General features: G+C 43.1%; 1 protein-coding gene across 1 annotated transcript; it reads right to left on the reverse strand.

Moving 5' to 3' along the window:
• Positions 1–1,231: 1,231 nt before the first annotated feature.
• On the reverse strand, positions 1,232–2,479 carry LOC119271531. The gene is made up of 2 exons (XM_037553326.1): positions 2,333–2,479; positions 1,232–2,238 (listed from the first exon to the last, which is right to left on the reverse strand). The coding sequence occupies exons 1-2, from the start codon at positions 2,337–2,339 to the stop codon at positions 1,703–1,705; spliced, it is 543 nt and encodes a 180-aa protein (XP_037409223.1). The 5' UTR covers positions 2,340–2,479; the 3' UTR covers positions 1,232–1,702.
• Positions 2,480–19,446: the final 16,967 nt, after the last annotated feature.

A 19,446-nucleotide genomic window follows, 5' to 3' on the forward strand; every position in this document is an offset into this window, starting at 1 on the left:
GGACATCGCTCAGTTGGACCAACACTTAGAGAAGCACTGGCCCCCTCCCGGGGGGGGGGGGTTAAAATAAAGATGACCCTTGAGTCCACGAAACCCAAGGGAAAAAGGCTAGGTGGCGAATGGTAAAACCAATGTTGGGCATTGCTGGAGGAGTTTTATTCAAGGCGAACTATCAAGGGGTTCCCATTATAACCCGACCATGTAAGGAACGCAAAATCCGGGAACATAACACTGATATGACGGAAACTAGGGCAGCAAGAGTGGAAGAAAACATCAGGCATAATGCCGAGCCTTCCACCCTTTACCAAGTATATAGATGCATTAAGTAAATAAGATATATTGTGATATCCCAACAAATATCCATGTTCCAAACATGGAACAAGCTCCAATCTTCACCTGCAACTAACAACGCTATAAGAGGGGCTGAGCAAAGCGGTAACATAGCCAAACAACGGTTTGCTAGGACAAGGTGGGTTAGAGGCTCATGGCAATATGGGAGGCAAGATATAGCAAGTGGTAGGTATCGCATCATAGGCATAGCAAAAGAGCGAGCATCTAGCAAGCAAAGATAGAAGTGATTTCGAGGGTATGGTCATCTTGCCTGAGATCTCGCAAGGAAGAAGAACGAGTCCATGAAGAAGGCAAACAGACGTAGTCGAACGAATCCTCACAAACGTGATGTCATCGGAACCAACCCGAAGAAGAAACACCGGAAAGAAGCACACAACATAGTAAACAACCACCACATAATCATGGCATGATGCACAACCAAGTATTATGCATATCCGGTTTAATGAAACATGGCATGGAAAAATGCACAAAACAAACCTACAAATTAAGTGGAGCTCAATATGCAAATTGACGGAACACCACATGACTTATTTAGTTCTCTCTTGTTTAGGTACCCAACAATATTAAATGTTGTTAGCATGGCAAGAGGTGAATCATAATGAAACTATCTATCTAGGCAAGTTTAAATGAGGCCGGAACAACAAACAACAAGTCCGGAAAAATCCCCATGTGCATATTTTAAGGTTAGATACTGTTCTGCCCTAAACACAATTTTAGAGTTATTAAACATGCAAGAAAAATGCACTATGTTAAACTAGGCATTTTTCTACCCCATTTACATATAAAGATTATTTAAAACCGAGCTACGGTTAATTAGTTATGAATTAAAGCATTTTTAACATGGCATAGGAGCAAAACAATGCAAACTTCATTTTAAACATTTTAACATGGCAAGAAAGTGGCATATTATTAATCTACACATAATTCTAAGCATTATATATATATATAACTTATTTTAATATGATGCACGGTTGGTGATATAATATGCATGATGTTGGAGGGCTTTTCTGCAAAACTGTAGTCTCTGGAATAAAAAATTAAAAACGCAGCGCAGGAAAAAAAATACTATGGCCGAAACTAGTAGGCCCGATAGCATCATGGGAGCTGGAACTGAAGCTCACCAGGCCTCATGGACAGGCTGGACGCGAGCTGGGCCGGATCTGGAGGCAAGGATTTGGTCCACAACAGCGGAAGGCTGGCTCGGGCGTTCGTGGTCAACGCATCTGGAGTGTGCATCGTCCTCCCAGCTCGAGCGAAGCAGAGGAGGCAGGCAGGGCGACGGGGTGGTGAGGATCCAAGGAAGGAGGCGGCGCTGGAGGCAGGCTTGCGGGGCGGGTGAAGGAGTGGCTCCTCAGCGACTGAAAACGGACTTGGCGCGACGACGATGAACTTGGTGCGGTTTGGAAACAGGGAATCCATGGCGGTCGCTGTTGCAGTTGTGCTCCCATGGCTGTCCTCCTGCGCTGGGGTCGCTGTTGCTGGACTTCGAGAGGAGCTCCTCTCCCTGCGCCGACGAGGAGAGCGGGGAGGCTGCAGGGACAACGGACGACGGCGACTCGGTCCTGCAGGTCGACGGCGTGAGGCTTGGCGCGGGAGGAGTCCGGCGAGGCGTCCGTCCGGGCGAGAAGACGAGTGCGGGGTTCATGCAGGCGAAGCAGAGGACGGTGTCGAGCTCGTTCCCGGAGGTGCAGCACGGGCTTGAGCACTGGGCCTCGTCCTCGAAGCGGAGGAAGCAGGGGCGCAGTACATGGCGCGATGCAGGAAGATGGAGGTCGTCGGCGGCGCTTGGCGACGGGGACGGCTGGAGGCAGATGAGGGGGTGGAGGCCGGCGGAAGGGATCGGCACGAGGAGTCCGTTTCCAGCGGCAAACCCCTGCTTGGCAGTACCTGTCCATGGCGGGGAGAGACACGGACGTGAGAGAGCGGGATCAAGAGTGGATAACAGAGGAGGCAGGAAAGGAGGGCAGCGCTGGGGACCTACTGGTCATCGGGGCTTGGCACGCCGACGAGGGAGGAGGTCGGAGGTTGTGATCTGGTGGGCCGGCGCTGAAAGCAAGGTGGAGCTGGTCGGGGCCGCAAGTTGGATCTGGTAGGAGAGGAAAATGAGGAGAATTTGGAAAGTGGTGGCGCGAGGGGGAAGGATGGGACATCTCTCCTTGATTTTAGGGTTGGACTGATACATATAGAGTATGTGGATATTTGGGTAGGGACTAGCTCGCCCCTCCGATCGTAATCGGGCGGTCGAGAAAAAAATATGTTAGGAAGTCCAATTAACAAAACGGAGACGTTTTGTAGATGTTTGGGGATGATCCGGACACAATGATGACGACTGCCCGGGTCGGGTCCGGGACAATTTTCGGGCGCGCGCGAGGAGGGTCGCGGGCTGACGAGAAAGGTTAGGTTGGACCTGGCAGTAGGTAGTGGGCTACAGGTGGGATGTTCTAGAAGGCCATGGGCTGAGAGAAGAGAAGAGAAGTGCAACCCGGCAACTGTTTCCGGAGACCGAAAACGTCTGACATTTGACCGGCTATACTGCCGCTATAGTTAATCGTTGGGGCGTCAGACGGACTCCGAATGCGATGAAACTTGGCAGGCGGCCTACCTACACTATAATAAGACCGCACACCAAGTTTCAACCCATTCCGAGAACATTCTCCGGCCACTTATAAAATTGTATTTCGGACATGCCGCGGGCGCGTGCAAGTGTGTCTGGGCTCAGAACAGACAACGGAAAGAACTGGGAGATCCGGACGAATGCAAGTTTTTAAAACATGCAGATGCAATGCGGATGATGACATGGCAAGATGCAACACGCAAGCAAAAGACAAGACAACAAGAGCGAATAACTGGGAGACACCTGGCGCATCTATCTCGGGCGTCACACACCAGCACCTCCATCAGGTGCCACCTCCAGCCGTGATACAAGAAAGCATGCACAACCACCACTATCTGCCAGGAGCACACCTGCCGGGCCTGCGCAGAGCTCTTCTTATTACATGGCATCAACAGGGCACACAAGTGATATTATTTGTCGTTGTTGTAAGGGAAGACGACATTTTGCGAGAGAATGCAAATCTCAGTGTGTGATGATTGCTACTAAGGATGCTGGGTATGAGTCCGCTAGTGACTATGATGAGGAGACTTTGGCTCTTATTACACATGAAGAACATGGTGGAGATGATTCTGATCATGAGACGCAATACATGGCTGCTGAAGATGCTAACAAGTATGAATGTTTAGTTGATCAACGTGTTTTGAGTGTGAAGGTTACACAAGCTGAGCAAAATCAGAGGCATAATTTGTTCCATACAAAGGGAGTTGTGAAGGAACGTTCTATTCGTGTCATCATAGATGGAGGGAGCTGCAACAACTTGGCTAGCATGGAGATGGTGGAGAAGCTCTCTCTCACCACAAGACCGCATCCAGATCCTTACTACATCCAATGGTTCAACAACAACGGCAATGTTAAGGTAACACGTACCATTCGTGTGCATTTTAGTATCTCTACATATGTTGGTTATGTTGATTGTGATGTGGTACCTATGCAAGCAAGTTCCTTATTACTTGGTAGACCATGGCAATTTGATAAAAAATTTGTATACCATGGTAGAAACAATCAATATACTCTTGTTCACAAGGATAAAAATATTACTTTGCTTCCTATGACTCCTGATTCCATTTTGAAAGATGATATTAATAGAGCTAATAAAGCAAAACAGGAGCAAAATAAGAGTGAAAATCAGATTATGGCAAAAGAATTTGAGCAACAACTAAAGCCTAATAATAAACCATCTAGTGTTGCTTCTGAAATTAAATTGAAAAGTGCATGTTTACTTGCCACCAAATCTGATTTGATGATCCAGATTTTAGCAAATCTGTTTGCTATGCTTTCGTGTGCAAAGAGGCATTATTTTCATTCGAGGACATGCCTTCCTCTTTTCCTCCTGCTGTCACTAACATTTTACAGGAGTTTGCTGACGTCTTTCCACAAGACGTGCCGCCGGGATTACCACCTATTCGAGGGATTGAGTATCAAATTGACTTAATTCCCGGTGCATCATTACCCAACTGTGTGCCATACCGTACCAATCCAGAGGAGATGAAGGAGATTATGCGCCAAGTATAGGAGCTGCTCGACAAAGGTTATATACGCAAATCCCTTAGTCCTTGTGCTATTCCTATAGTTTTAGTGCCGAAAAAGGATGGTACGTCGCGTATGTGTGTCGAGTTTAGAGGCATTAATAATATTACTATTCGTTATCGTCGTCCTATTCCTAGGCTAGACAACATTGTTGATGAATTGAGTGGCTCTACAAGATTCTCCAAAGTTGATTTGCGTAGTGGATACCATCAAATTTGTATGAAATTGGGAGATGAATGGAAAACAGCATTTAAAACTAAGTTTGGATTATATGAGTGGTTAGTCATGCCTTTTGGGTTAACTAATGCACCTAGTACTTCCATGAGATTAATGAACGAAGTTTTACGTGCTTCCATTGGACGATTTGTGGTAGTCTATTTTGATGATATACTGATTTATAGCAAATCTTTGGAGGAACATTTGGAACATTTACGTGCTATTTTTATTGCTCTACGTGATGCACGTTTGTTTGGTAACCTTGGGAAGTGCACCTTCTGCACCTACCGAGTATCTTTTCTTGGCTATGTTGTTACTCCACAGTGAATTGAAGTTGATAAAGCCAAGATTGAAGCTATTGAGAGTTGGCCGCAGCCCAAAACGATCACACAAGTGAGGAGTTTTCTTGGCCTCGCTAGATTCTATAGGCGTTTTGTGAGAATTTTCAGCACCATTGCTGCACCTCTCAATGAGCTTACAAAGAAGGATGTACCTTTTGTTTGGGGTACCACACAGGAAGAAGCCTTCACGGTATTGAAAGATAAGTTGACACATGCTCATTTACTCCAACTTCCCGATTTTAATAAGACTTTTGTGCTTGAATGTGATGCTAGTGGAATTGGTTTAGGAGGTGTGTTATTACAAGATGGCAAATCTGTTGCATACTTTTTTGAAAATTGAGTGGGCCTAGTCTGAATTATTCTACATATGATAAAGAATTATATGCTCTTGTTCGGACTTTAGAAACATGGCAACATTATTTATGGCCCAAAGAATTTGTTATACATTCTGATCATGAATCGCTGAAACATATTAAAAGCCAAGCTAAACTGAATCGTAGAGATGCTAAATGGGTTGAATTCATTGAGACTTTCCCTTATGTCATTAAACACAAGAAGGGTAAAGAAAATGTTATTGCTGATGCATTGTCTCGTCGCTATACTATGCTTTCACAACTTGACTTCAAAATATTTGGTTTGGAGACCATCAAAGATCAATATGTGCATGGTGCTGATTTTAAAGATGTAATGCAGAATTGTAAATAAGGAAGAACATGGAACAAGTTCGTCATTAATGATGGATTTGTGTTTCGTGCTAACAAGCTGTGCATTCCAGCTAGCTCCGTTCGTCTTCTGTTGTTGCAAGAGGTGCATGGAGGAGGATTAATGGGACACTTTGGCGTGAAGAAGACGGAGGACGTACTTGGTACACATTTCTTTTGGCCAAAGATGAGACGGGATGTTGAGCGTTTTGTTGTTCACTGCACTACATTTCAAAAAGCTAAGTCACGACTCAATCCTCATGGTTTATATATGCCTTTGCCCGTACCTAGTGTTCCTTGGGAGGATATATCTATGGACTTTGTTTTAGGTTTACCTCGAACAAAGAAGGGGAGGGATAGCATATTTGTTGTCGTGGATAGATTCTTGAAAATGGCACACTTTATACCATGTCATAAAAGCAAAGATGCTGTTAATGTTGCTGATTTGTTCTTTCGTGAAATTATTCGCTTGCATGGTGTGCCAAATACTATTGTTTCAGATCGTGATACTAAATTTCTTAGCCACTTTTGGAGATGTTTATGGGCTAAATTGGGGACTAAACTGCTTTTTAGTACTACCTGTCATCCCAAACTGATGGACAAACTGAAGTAGTCATTAGAACATTGTATACTATGCTTTGGGATGTTTTGAAGAATAATAAGAAAATGTGAGAAGAATGCTTGCCTCATATTGATTTTGCTTATAATCATTCATTGCATTCTACTACTAAGATGTGCCCTTTTGAAATTGTGTATGGTTTCCTACCTCGTGCACCTATTAATTTGTTGCCTCTTCCATCTTCGGAGAAGGTTAATTTTGATTCTAAAGAACATGCTGAATTGATTTTAAAAATGCATGAGTTAACTAAGGAAAACATTGAGCGTTTGAATGCTAAATATAAACTTGCCGGAGATAAGGGTAGAAAACATGTTGTGTTTGCACCTGGAGATCTTGTTTGGTTACATTTGCGTAAGGATAGATTTCCTAATTTGCGCAAATCAAAGCTAATGCCACATGCTGATGGTCCTTTTAAGGTCTTAGAGAAAATAAATGACAATGCATATAAACTTGAGCTGCCTGCAGATTTTGGGGTTAGTCCCACTTTTAACATTGCAGATTTGAAGCCTTATTTGGGTGAGGAAGATGAGCTTCCGTCGAGGACGACCTCATTTCAAGAAGGGGAGGATGATGAGGATATCAATACCATTGTTACACCCACAGCCCCTGCTGCTATACATATTGGACCAATTACTAGAGCTCGTGCACACAAATTAAATTACCAGGTACTTTCGTTTCTTGGTAACGATTCTAATGTTCATGAGAATATGATGCTGCCTAAATTGGATACATTTGTTTTGCTTACAAATGAAGGGCCTAGCTTGGACAAGAAAGACGAACCTTGGAGCAAGTTCAAGCATGGAGATGATGGCGTGCACAAGGGGAACAAGAACGGAGTTACAAGTGATGATTCCAGGAGTTTGAAGCCACCATAATGAGTGCATGAAGCCTTGGACGAAATATACAAGATGCCACTTCATAAATTTCGTCCAGAGGCTATCCTAGGTGCTGCATCACCTTATTTTTGGGCCAGGCCCATGTAATTTCGAAATACTTGATTATAGGCTGTTTTTGGAGTCCGTATGTGTGGGGAAACAAGATTTAAGGTTGGTTTCGGAGCCATCCGCCAAGGGCCACGAAATGCCCCCCTCTCTCCTCCATATATACAACCCTTAGGGCATCGTTTAGACTTTGGGTTTTGTTTAGATCGAAAGTTCGCCATAGCTGCAATTTTGCGTACTTCGTTTGTGTTCAACGACCAGACCAAGACATCACAGTATTCGCGATATCCAAATTGGAATCTCAGTTTCTTGCTTGTTCTTTGTTTGCTCGCAGGAAACAAACCCTTGTGGTCAGGTTGATCGTGCTCCGGCGTGGTCAATAACCCCTCGGAAGTTGGTTTAGCGATTGCTAAGGCGTGACATCTCGCACGTTCGTAGTAGGATTGTCAAGGTTGACTCCCACAGAAAACGATAGCCACCATATCATCGAAACATCGGGACACCTTCGCCTCTATCAAGTAATTTGTTCACTAGTGCATTATTTTCTTTCAAGAGAGAAGCCTCTAGCGAAACCTATGGCCCCTGGGTCTATTTTCCATCATATATTTTCAGATCTATAAACCAAAAAACCCAAAAAATACTTTGTCGAAATTTATTTGTTTTTTTACTCTGTTTATGTTTTAGTAATCTTTTATATCTATCTCTATCAGATCTCATCCTTGCAAGTGACCGTGAAGGGATTGACAACCCCTTTATCGAGTTGGGTGCAAGTGTTTGATTGTTTGTGCAGGTGCACATATTGGAGACTTGCGTGTACCTCCTACTAGATGATACCTTCGTCCTCAAACTAAGGGAAATACTTACCTCTACTTTGCTGCATCACCCTGTCCTCTTCAAGGGAAAAACCAACGCAAGCTCAAGAAGTAGTAGGAAGAATTTTTGGCGCTGTTGCTGGGGAGGTTCTACATCAAGCCTACCAAGTTCCCACCATAAACTCCCATATATTGCATTACATTATTTTCCATTTGCCTCTCCCCCACGTCTAAAACATTTTCAGAAAAACACAAAAAGATTTGCATTTTTATTCACCCTTCTTTCGTTCATCTTTCCGTTTGCTTTTTGTTTGCTTGTGTGCTAGATCACTTGATTTGCTATCATGGCTAGTCCTTATACCATTCTTAGAACTCCCGAAAGTGAGGTTCTCAATTTTAAGAAAAGGGAGGGAACAATTTAAAAGATGGTTGATATAGAATTTGCAATGCTCAAAATAGATCTACTCATAAGCAATCTACTACTGTTATTCTCCGTAATTTTTATGTGGGTGTTACTAGTTGGTATAGATATGTTCCAGATACCATCATTGGAGGTAATTTATTGGGTAGCCATTCTTTGGGTGCTTATAATGCTATGATAGATTTGGTAGGCTCACCACCTCTCATTGTTAACGAAAATGTTTTAACTTTCGAACATGTGATGCAAAGACTTGATATTATTGAGAATAAAATTGCTACCGTAGAGCTTATTGAAAACTTGGATAAGAAGATTCATAGTCATATTACTCAAGATGGATGAAAGGTAGGAATCACTTTGAAGAATTTAAAGGAAAAGGAACCCATAGTTAATGAGAAGACAGATCAAGGTTCTACTAGAATTGATAAGCTAGAAGATATTATTACCAACTTGGGTTCTACTTTTCCTTCGTTAAAACTACCCAAAATTTTCCTTCCACCAAGGCTGCTAAGTTTATTTATGTTCCTAAACATAAAGGGGGATCATCTAGTAAGGGAAATGAAGATCTTATGGTGATAAGTGTTCACCCTAGCTTTGTTAATATCGTGAAGGAACCTATTGTCACAAATGAATTTCTTGATTTCCTACCAAGGAGTGTGATTATCAATAAGATCAAAGAACTTCATAGGAGGCACAGAGGTGCAATTGAGGAATTGCATACCAAAGATGACAATACCTAGATCTATGTTTTATGCCTAGCTAGGGACATTAAACAATAGCGCTTGTTGGGAGGCAACCCAATTTTTATTTTTATCTTTTTGCTTTTGGTACTGTTTTTCAATAAATACACATTATTACCTCTATAATAATTGTGTTTTGGTGTTTCAATTAGTGTTTGAGCCAAGCTAGACCTTTGGGATGGTCTACGATGATTATTGATTTGATCTTGCTGAAAAACAGAAACTTTTGCGCTCATTGCCAGAATTTCTAAAAACAACAGAAGAGTGAAAAAAATTCGTATTTTTTTACACAATATTGATATATGAATTGCCTCTGTTGTCCTAATTATTCAGAATTTTTGGAGTTACAAAAGTATACGAAGTTTTCAGATTGTTACAGATTGTTGTGGTTTTGACAAATTCTGTTTTCTATTTGTTGTTTGCTTATTTTGATGAATCCATGGGTAGTATCGGGGGGTATGAACCATGAAGAAGTTGGAATGTAGTAGATATAAATAAAGAATGAGTTCACAATAGTAACAAAAAGTGGTGATTTATTTTCTTATACTAACGGATCTCATGTGTTTTTGTTGAGTTTTGTGTTATGAAGTTTTCAAGTTTTTGGTAAAGATTTGATGGACATCGAAATAAGGAGTGGCAAGAGCCTAAGCTTGGGGATGCCCAAGGCACCCCAAGGTAATATTCAAGGACAACCAAACATCTAAGCTTGGGGGTGCCCCGGATGGCATCCCCTCTTTCGTCTTCGTCTCGGTAAATTTACTTGAGGCTATATTTTATTCACCACATGATATGTGTTTTTCTTGGAGCATCTTGTATGATATGAGTTTTTGATTTTTAGTTTGCCACAATCATCCCACTGAAGGAAATATGCCCTAGAGGCAATAATAAAGTTATTATTTATTTCCTTATATCATGATAAATGTTTATTATTCATGCTAGAATTGTATTAACCGGAAACATAATACATGTGTGAATACATAGACAAACAATATGTCACTAGTATGCCTCTACTTGACTAGCTCATTGATCAGAGATGGTTAAGTTTCCTAACCATAGACAAAGAGTTTTCATTTGATTAATGAGATCACATCATTAGGAGAATGATGTGATTGACTTGACCCATTCCATTAGCTTAGCACACGATCGTTTAGTATGTTGCTATTGCTTTCTTCATGACTTATACATGTTCCTATGACTACGAGATTATGCAACTCCCGTTTACCGGAGGAACACTTTGTGTGCCACCAAATGTCACAACGTAACTGGGTGATTATAAAGGTGCTCTACAGGTGTCTCCGAAGGTACTTGTTGGGTTGGTGTATTTCGAGATTAGGATTTGTCACTCCGATTGTTGGAGAGGTATCTCCGGGCCCACTCGGTAATGCACATCACTATAAGCCTTACAAGCATTGCAACTAATGAGTTAGTTATGGGATGATGTATTACGGAACGAGTAAAGAGACTTGCCGGTAACGAGATTGAACTAGGTATTGAGATACCGACGATCGAATCTCGGGCAAGTAACATACCGATGACAAAGGGAACAACGTATGTTGTTATGCGGTTTGACCGATAAAGATCTTCGTAGAATATGTAGGAGCCAATATGAGCATCCAGGTTCCGCTATTGGTTATTGACCGGAGACGTGTCTCGGTCATGTCTACATAGTTCTCGAACTCGTAGGGTCCGCACGCTTAAAGTTCGATGGCGGTTATATTTTGAGTTTATGTGTTTTGATGTACCGAAGGAGTTCGGAGTCCCGGCTGAGATCGGGGACATGACGAGGAGTCTCGAAATGGTCGAGATGTAAAGATCGATATATTGGACGACTATATTTGGACATCGGAAAGGTTCCGAGTGATTCGGGTATTTTCGGGAGTACCGGGGAGTTACGAGAATTCGTATTGGGCCTTAATGGGCCATACGGGAAAGGAGAGAAAGGCCTCAAGGGTGGCCGCACCCCTCCCCATGGGCTGGTCCGAATTGGACTAGGGGGGGGGGGGGGGGGCGCCCCCTTCCTTCCTTCTCCTTTTCCCTTCCCTTTCCTTCTCTCCTACTCCTACTACTTGAAAGGGATCCTAGTTCTACTAGGAAAGGAGGAATCCTACTCCCGGTGGGAGTAGGACTCCCCTAGGGCGCGCCATAGAGATGGCCGGCCCCTCCCCTCCTCCACTCCTTTATATACGTGGCCAGGGGGCACCCCATAGACACAACAATTGATCTCTTAGCCGTGTGCGGTGCCCCCCTCCACCATAATCCACCTCGATCATGTCGCAATGGTGCTTAGGCAAAGCCCTGTGTCGGTAGAACATCATCATCGTCACCACGCCGTCGTGCTGACGAAACTCTCCCTCAACACTCGACTAGATCGGAGTTCGAGGGACATCATCGAGTTGAACGTGTGCAGAACTCGGAGGTGTCGTGCGTTCGCTACTTGATCGGTCGGATCGTGAAGACGTATGATTACATCAACCGCGTTGTGCTAACGCTTCCGCTTTCGGTCTACGAGGATACGTGGACAACACTCTCCCCTCTCGTTGCTATGCATCATCATGATCTTGCGTGTGCGTAGTTTTTTTTTGAAATTACTACGTTCGCCAACACCTACCTGTACACATCTTTTGAGAGGGACACGCATGAATCGTGAATTTATTAGAATACTCTATGTGCTCCACTTATATTTTTTGAGCTAGGCAATTTGCTCTAGTGCTTCACTTATATCTTTTTAGAGCACAGTGGTGGCTTTATTTTATAGAAATTGTTGAACTCTCATGCTTCACTTGTATTATTTTGAGAGTCTCTAAATATCATGGTAATTTTCTTAGGTTATGAATTTATTCCTAATATGATAGTCATCCAAGAGGGATATAATAAAAGCGTTCATATAAAGAGCATTGAATACTATGAGAAGTTTGATTCCTTATGATTGTTTTGAGATATAAAGCTGGTGATATTAGAGTCATTCTAGTGAGTAATTGTGGATTGGTAGAAATACTTGTGTTGAAGTTTGTGATTTCCGTAGGATGCATGTATGGTGAACCATTATGTGATGAAGTCAGAGCATGATTTATTTTTTGATTGCCTTCCTTATGAGTGACGGTCAGGGACGAGCGATGGTCTTTTCCTACCAATCTATCCCCCTATGAGCATGCGTGTAGTACTTTGTTTCAATAAATAATAAATTTTTGCAATAAGTATATGAGTTCTTTATGAATAATGTTGAGTCCATGGATTATACGCACTCTCACCCTTCCACCTTTGCTAGCCTCTCTAGTACCGCGCAATTCATAGCCATTCCGAGATATATTGCCATGCAACTTCCACCATTCCATTTTATTATGACACACACCATCATTGTCATATTGCTTTGCATGATCGTAAGATAGCTAGCATGATGTTTTCATGGCTTGTCCGTTTTTTGATGTCATTGCTACGCTAGATCATTGCACATCCAGGTACACCACCGGAGGCATTCATATAGAGTCATATCTTGTTCTAGTATCGAGTTGTAATTATTGAGTTGTAAGTAAATAAGAGTGTGATGATCATCATTATTAGAGCATTGTCCCACGCGAGGAAAGTATGATGGAAGCTATGATTCCCTTACAAGTTGGGATGAGTCTCCAGACTTTATAAAAAAGAAAAGAGGCCAAAGAAGCCGAAACAAAAAATGAGAGAAAAGAGAGAAGGGACAATGTTACTATCCTTTTTTCACACTTATGCTTTAAAGTAGCACCATGATCTTCATGATAGAGAGTCTCCTATGTTGTCACTTTCATATACTAGTGGGAATTTTTCATTATAAGAACTTGGCTTGTATATTCCAATGATGGGCTTCCTCAAATTGCCCTAGCTCTTCACGAGCAAGCGAGCTGGATGTACACCCACTTAGTTTCTTTTTGAGCTTTCATACACCTATAGCTCTAGTGCATCCGTTGCATGGCAATCCCTACCTACTCACATTGATATCTATTGATGGGCATCTCCATAGCCTGTTAATACGCCTAGTTGATGTGAGACTTTCTCCTTCTTTTTGTCTTCTCCACAACCACCATACTCTATTCCACCTATAGTGCTATATCCACGGCTCATGCTCATGTATTGCGTGAAAGTTGAAAAAGTTTGAGAACATCAAAAGTATGAAACAATTGCTTGGCTTGTCATCAGGGTTGTGCATGATTAAATACTTTGTGTGATGAAGATGGAGCATAGCTAGACTATATGATTTTGTAGGGATAACTTTCTTTGGGCATGTTATTTTGAGAAGACATGATTCCTTTATTAGTATGCTTGAAGTATTATTGTTTTTATTTCAATATTAAAATTTTGTTTTTAATCTTATGGATCTGACTATTCATGCCACAATAAACAAAATTACACGGATAAATATGTTAGGTAGCATTCCACATCAAAAATTCTGTTTTTATCATTTACCTACTCGAGGACGAGTAGGAATTAAGCTTGGGGATGCTTGATATGTCTCCATCATATCTATAATTTTTATTGTTCCATGCTATTATATTATCTGTTTTGGATGTTTTATATGCATTAATATGCTATTCTATATTATTTTTGGGACTAACTTATTAACCTAGAGCCCAGTGTCAGTTTCTGTTTTTTCTTGTTTTTGAGTTTTACAGAAAAGGAATACCAAACGGAATAAAACTTTCGCGATGATTTTTCTTGGACCAGAAGACACCCATCAGATTTGGAGAGGGGGCCAGAAGAGTCCCGAGGGCCCCACAAGCCCTCAAGGCGCGCCCTGGGGGGGCACCTCCCTTGCTTGAGGGCCCCACAGGACTCCTCCAACCCTATTTTTTGCGCTATAAATTCCCAAATATTCCCAATCCACCAGAAGTGTCCACCAAAATACTTTTCCGCTGCCGCAAGCCTCTGTTTCCGCAAGATCCCATCTTGGGGCCTTTTCTGGCACCCTGTCGGAGGGGGATTCGGTCACAGAGGGCATATACACCAACTCTATTGCCTTTCTGATGAAGCGTGAGTAGTTTACCACAGACCTGCGGGTCCATAGCTGTTAGCTAGATGGCTTATTCTCTCTCTTTGATCTTCAATACAATGTTCTCCCCAATGTTCTTGGAGTTCTATCCGATGTAATATTCTTTTGCGGTGTGTTTGTCGAGATCTGATGAATTATGGATTTATGATCAGATTATCTATGAATATTATTTGAGTCTTTTTGGAATTGTTATATGCATGATTTGATATCTTTGTGTTTCTCTTCGAATTATCGGTTTGGTTTGGCCAACTAGATTGGTTTTTCTTGCAATGCGAGAGGTGCTTAGTTTTGGGTTCAATCTTCTGGTGTCCTCACCCAGTGACAAAGTATGGGTAGTGAGGCACGTATTGTATTGTTGCCATCAAGGGTAAAAAGATGGGGTTTTCGTCATATTGCTTGAGTTTATCCCTCTACATCATGTCATCTTACTTAAGGCACTACTCCGTTCTTATGAACTTAATACTCTAGATGCATGTTGGATAGCGGTCAATGTGCGGAGTAATAGTAGTAGATGCAGGCAGGACTTGGTCTACTTGACACGGACGTGATGCCTATATTAATAATCATTGCCTTGGATATCGTCATAACTTTGCGCTTTTCTATCAATTGCTCGACAGTAATTTGTTCACCCGCCGTATTATTTTCTTTCAAGAGAGAAGCCTCTAGTGAAACTTATGGCCCCCGGGTCTATTTTCCATCATATATTTTCAGATTTATAAACCAAAAAACCCAAAAATACTTTGCTGCAATCTATTTGTTTTTATTTGTTTTACATTTTAGTAATCTTTTATATCTATCTCTGCCCAATCTCATCCTTGCAAGTGATTGTGAAGGGATTGACAACCCCTTTATCGCGTTGGGTGCAAGTGTTTGATTATTTGTGCATGTGCATAGATTGGAGACTTGTGTGTACCTCGTACTGGATTGAGACCTTGGTTCTCAAACTAAGGGAAATACTTATCTCTACTTTGCTGCATCACCCTTTTCTCTTCAAGGGAAAAACCAACGCAAGCTCAAGAAGTAGAAACCCACCACTCGTGTTCCCCTGCCCCATTAGTTTTAGCTTTTCGTGATTTTTGTACAACTAGGAAATAAGCGGATTGTTGGCTGGACACCAAAATGTCCCCATCACCCGGTTTAAGGGGATATTTAACCAGCTAGGGACACAGTAACTTGTCTACCCCATCATTTCCCCCATCTTTCCCAAATATGAAGCCTTCCCCTCCAAGCTAGCTCAAAAGTTCCAACAATGGCCAACGCCCCTGGTTGGTCAACGCGTCTTCATGGTCCGCTCAAGGGTGACTGGGAAAGTTGTTCCATCACTCGTATGCAGTTGGATCAGCTTGCTACTCAAGGTTATCTGCCCGACTTAGATCTTGCACCCACCCACCCTTGTTTAATGTCTATACACGACCAAGTGCTCACAGACAATTATCCTACACGACACGGGGGAGAACGAATTTGTTTTGTCCACTTTCTCCCGTGAGGTCTTGGTTTCTCCATTCATTCGTTCCTCAGGGGTTTGTTAGAGTTTTACGGGATCCAGCTCCACCATCTCACCCCCAATTTCATGAAGCATATTTCAGGGTTCGTCGCCCTCTACAAAATGTTCCTTGGTTGTGAGGTGTTAGAAATATGCCTTAGAGGCAACAATATTGTATTATTATACTTTTGTGTTCATAACTAAGAGTTTTATTTCATGCTATAACTTTTTGGCACCCCAGCTCAGAGAGACCGGAACACCCTGTATTCAGCCCAGAGATCAAGTCTTATGGAATACGACACTTCTTAGCATAGGACAAATCAACTTTTTATTACAAATAATATAGATACAAGGGTTCTGACGATACAAAGGATCATCGGGATGACGACACTATACCTGCTCAAGTAGTTCCATGCTAGCAGCGGAACAAATCATAGTAGCGGAATAATTTCTAGCAACGGAACAACGACGACGGTGATGGACTCCACTTCACAGGAACTCTGGCTGGAACACATCCTAGCACGCAAACTCGGGATTCTCGGCGAGAAATCAATAATGGCATCACCTGCAATATGGCATGACACTCCAGGTGAGTTCTTTGAATGTACTTGCAAGCTCACATCAACCAAAGCAATCAAGACAAACAACAACATGACATTTACAGGTTAATCAATGATGAGCATGATACAACTAGAATAATATGAGATGAGCATGGCATGAACATGTTACTCATGATATGAACATGATGATAATAACACTAGCATGAGAGGGGGTTTGATGTTTAAGGTCTCAGAGACCAACTTACGCTTCTTGGAGGTTACCTCGTAACCACCATCGGTACCAATATTACTTACCATCGTGATCATCACAAGATCACCAATATCAACAATACCATCGTGATCATCACGAGATCACCTCATAATCAACCATCATCAATAACACATCCCCCACATAAAGGTCAACCAACTTCTTTCCTCATGTAGCCGAGGTTGTTTATTAGTCAGGTTATTATTACTGTTGACCCATGGTGTGACCTACTACAAATCGTGCCCATGATCGAGGGCGCAACTATCGATAGATTATACACTCTACAAAGGTTACTACACTGTACCCACACCACGGAATTCATTGCCTCGTGCTCCCATTCGGGTGGACCAACGGCATTCCGACAAAACCAATCCATTGCATGACACTCTCCCGGCCACTCCGAAAAGCTCCCCTTTGGGTTATGTCATGGGTGGCCCGGATGCCAACTGCTGACATCTGCCACCTTCATGGCCGGCCACCATCGTGGAAAAACAAAAACAAACAGCCCAAATGGGGACAACCCAGGTACAACACAACTTGGGCACACAAGGTTATGGTCGTCCACCGGGCCAGGGTAGCGCGCACATAACCTTCCCTAGTTGGAGGCAGCGGTGAGAGGTATGCCAATAGATCGAATTAGGGCCTCCCCATCCAGGCAAGTGTGGTTGCACAGGTGAGCTCGATTCGGAGGCACCATGACTCAGCCAACAGATTTGTTCAAGTTCGACTAATATCTGGTTTAAATTGAGTGGTGATGAGCAGAGCCATAGCATAATATAATAACAAGATGCGATGCCAACACATAGGAGCATGATATCAACATTTGCATGGATGGGTAACATAACAATTTATCATATGGATCATAGCATCAGCAACAATAAATCATTTATTCTGCGAGATGCAAATGAGCATGTCATGGTGATGACCAGGCATGTTAAAAGTATTTTCATAACGGATGATAATAATTCTTCTGAGCATATCATTATCACTAGCATATGAGATGATCGCAAGAATGAAACCTGATAATAATAACTTCGACAAATAATCATTTAACTAGATACAAATGATCATGGCATAAACATAAATAAAAATGAGCACACAATTATTTAATCATTAAAGCGAAAATCATGGCTATTGCAAGGCCATCATGCAAGTGTGTGTTGTGGCTTGCCTAGGGATGAAGAAATCCCCGGGAAGAAGCGTGATGAATTCGTAGAAAGATTTGCTGAAAAGTTTCTCTCTCGACGGAGCTGATTAGAGGGCAAGAGCAAAATGGTAATTTTTAGAATCTTACAATATAGTGAAAATGATACCAACAGAACTGGCTAGACAAATAGAGAACGTGGGCTTTTGAATCACCTGAATCGGAGTTACGGTTGCGGAGATACGGTCGTTCATTTGTTAGGTAGAAAAACAAATAAAAAGTGTGCTTTTCTATTGCTAATGGACGAACGCCCGCAAATTAGAGATTTCGGCGCCGGTGGCTGAAAAACAGAAAGCACCTTTTGGTAAATACGCTTGCTGCATATAGAAAACGTATTTTCAGCGAAGTAGAAGGAAGGTATGCTTTCTGAAGAGAGAAACGTATTCTAGTGAATACGCTTCCACTTAAAATGGTCAACGGGCCCGCCAGGTTAGCACATAGAGACTTACATGCGGCCCACCTGTGTTCTCTCTCTCTCTCTCCTGGACTTCTCCTTCTTCCTCACGAGAGTATTTAGCCAAAAACTACCACAATTGACGGAAATGTGACGAAAAACTACCACTCTATGATTTTGTGCCAAAAACTACCAAATTTGGACTAAACCGTGACAAAAAACTACCAACTCGCGAAATCGCTCGCTTCGGCCGCGCTAACCCCGAATCTGACCGGTTGGGCCCGTGAATCAGTAGCCACGCTGACCAACGGATGGCCGCCGCGCGCTGACGGCCGTTAACGCCCCGTCCGCTGTCGGAACGGCGGCTGTCAGTGGGCCAATAAGTGAGAGCGAGCTCAGCCACTCGCTCAATCTCTTCCTCCTTGCTCGCTCTCACTCGTCCTCATCCTCTCCATCTCCCTGGTGCTCTGAGCTAGGTTAGCCTATCACCGTCGCCACCGCGGCCATTGCTGCCGGTAGAAGTTGAGGATGCCATCCTGGAATGACGAGGAGAGCTCGGACGAGGACATCAACATGGTTTGAATGGATCCTCAGCTCTTTGTAAGTGCATAATGGTGGAACAAAGTTAGGGTTAGGGTTAGTTCATCCAAATTGGAGATTCCAAGTTGGTTTTGGTTTGATTCGAACTTTCTTTTGCAGGAAACCCCTGACAGTGTGGTGGAACCATCTTTCTATGGTTCTTACACTAAATCTGACCCGTTGGCCAGCGTGGCTATTGATTCACGGGCCCAACCGGTCAGATTCAGGGTTAGCGCGGCCGAAGCGAGCAATTTCGCGAGTTGGTAGTTTTTTTGTCACGATTTAGTACAAATTTGGTAGTTTTTGGCACAAAATCGTAGAGTGGTAGTTTTTCGTCACGTTTCCGTCAATTGTGGTAGTTTTTGGCTAAATACTCTCCTCACGACGGGGAAGAGATAGGGGCGCTGTCCGTCGCGGCTCTCGCTGCTCCGCTATGCTAGGGAACAAGCCGGTGGCGGGGGTAGATGCCCCACTCCACGAAGCGCCCGCGGTGGTCGCCGAGAGGCTTGGGCGGGCTCGGAGGGAGCTGTCCGTGGCGGCGGGGGAGGTGGCCACGGGCGGGACTTGGAGTTGTGGCCACGGGTCGAAGTAACGCCAACGGAGGATGGGGCAGGGCTCCGCCTGGCTTCGGTGGCTCGACTAGAGGGAAGAGGAGTGGAAGGAGAGTTGTGGCTTGCTCGAA

Source organism: Triticum dicoccoides, chromosome 3A, assembly GCF_002162155.2.
Source record: "Triticum dicoccoides isolate Atlit2015 ecotype Zavitan chromosome 3A, WEW_v2.0, whole genome shotgun sequence".
NCBI classification, from domain to species: Eukaryota; Viridiplantae; Streptophyta; class Magnoliopsida; order Poales; family Poaceae; genus Triticum; species Triticum dicoccoides.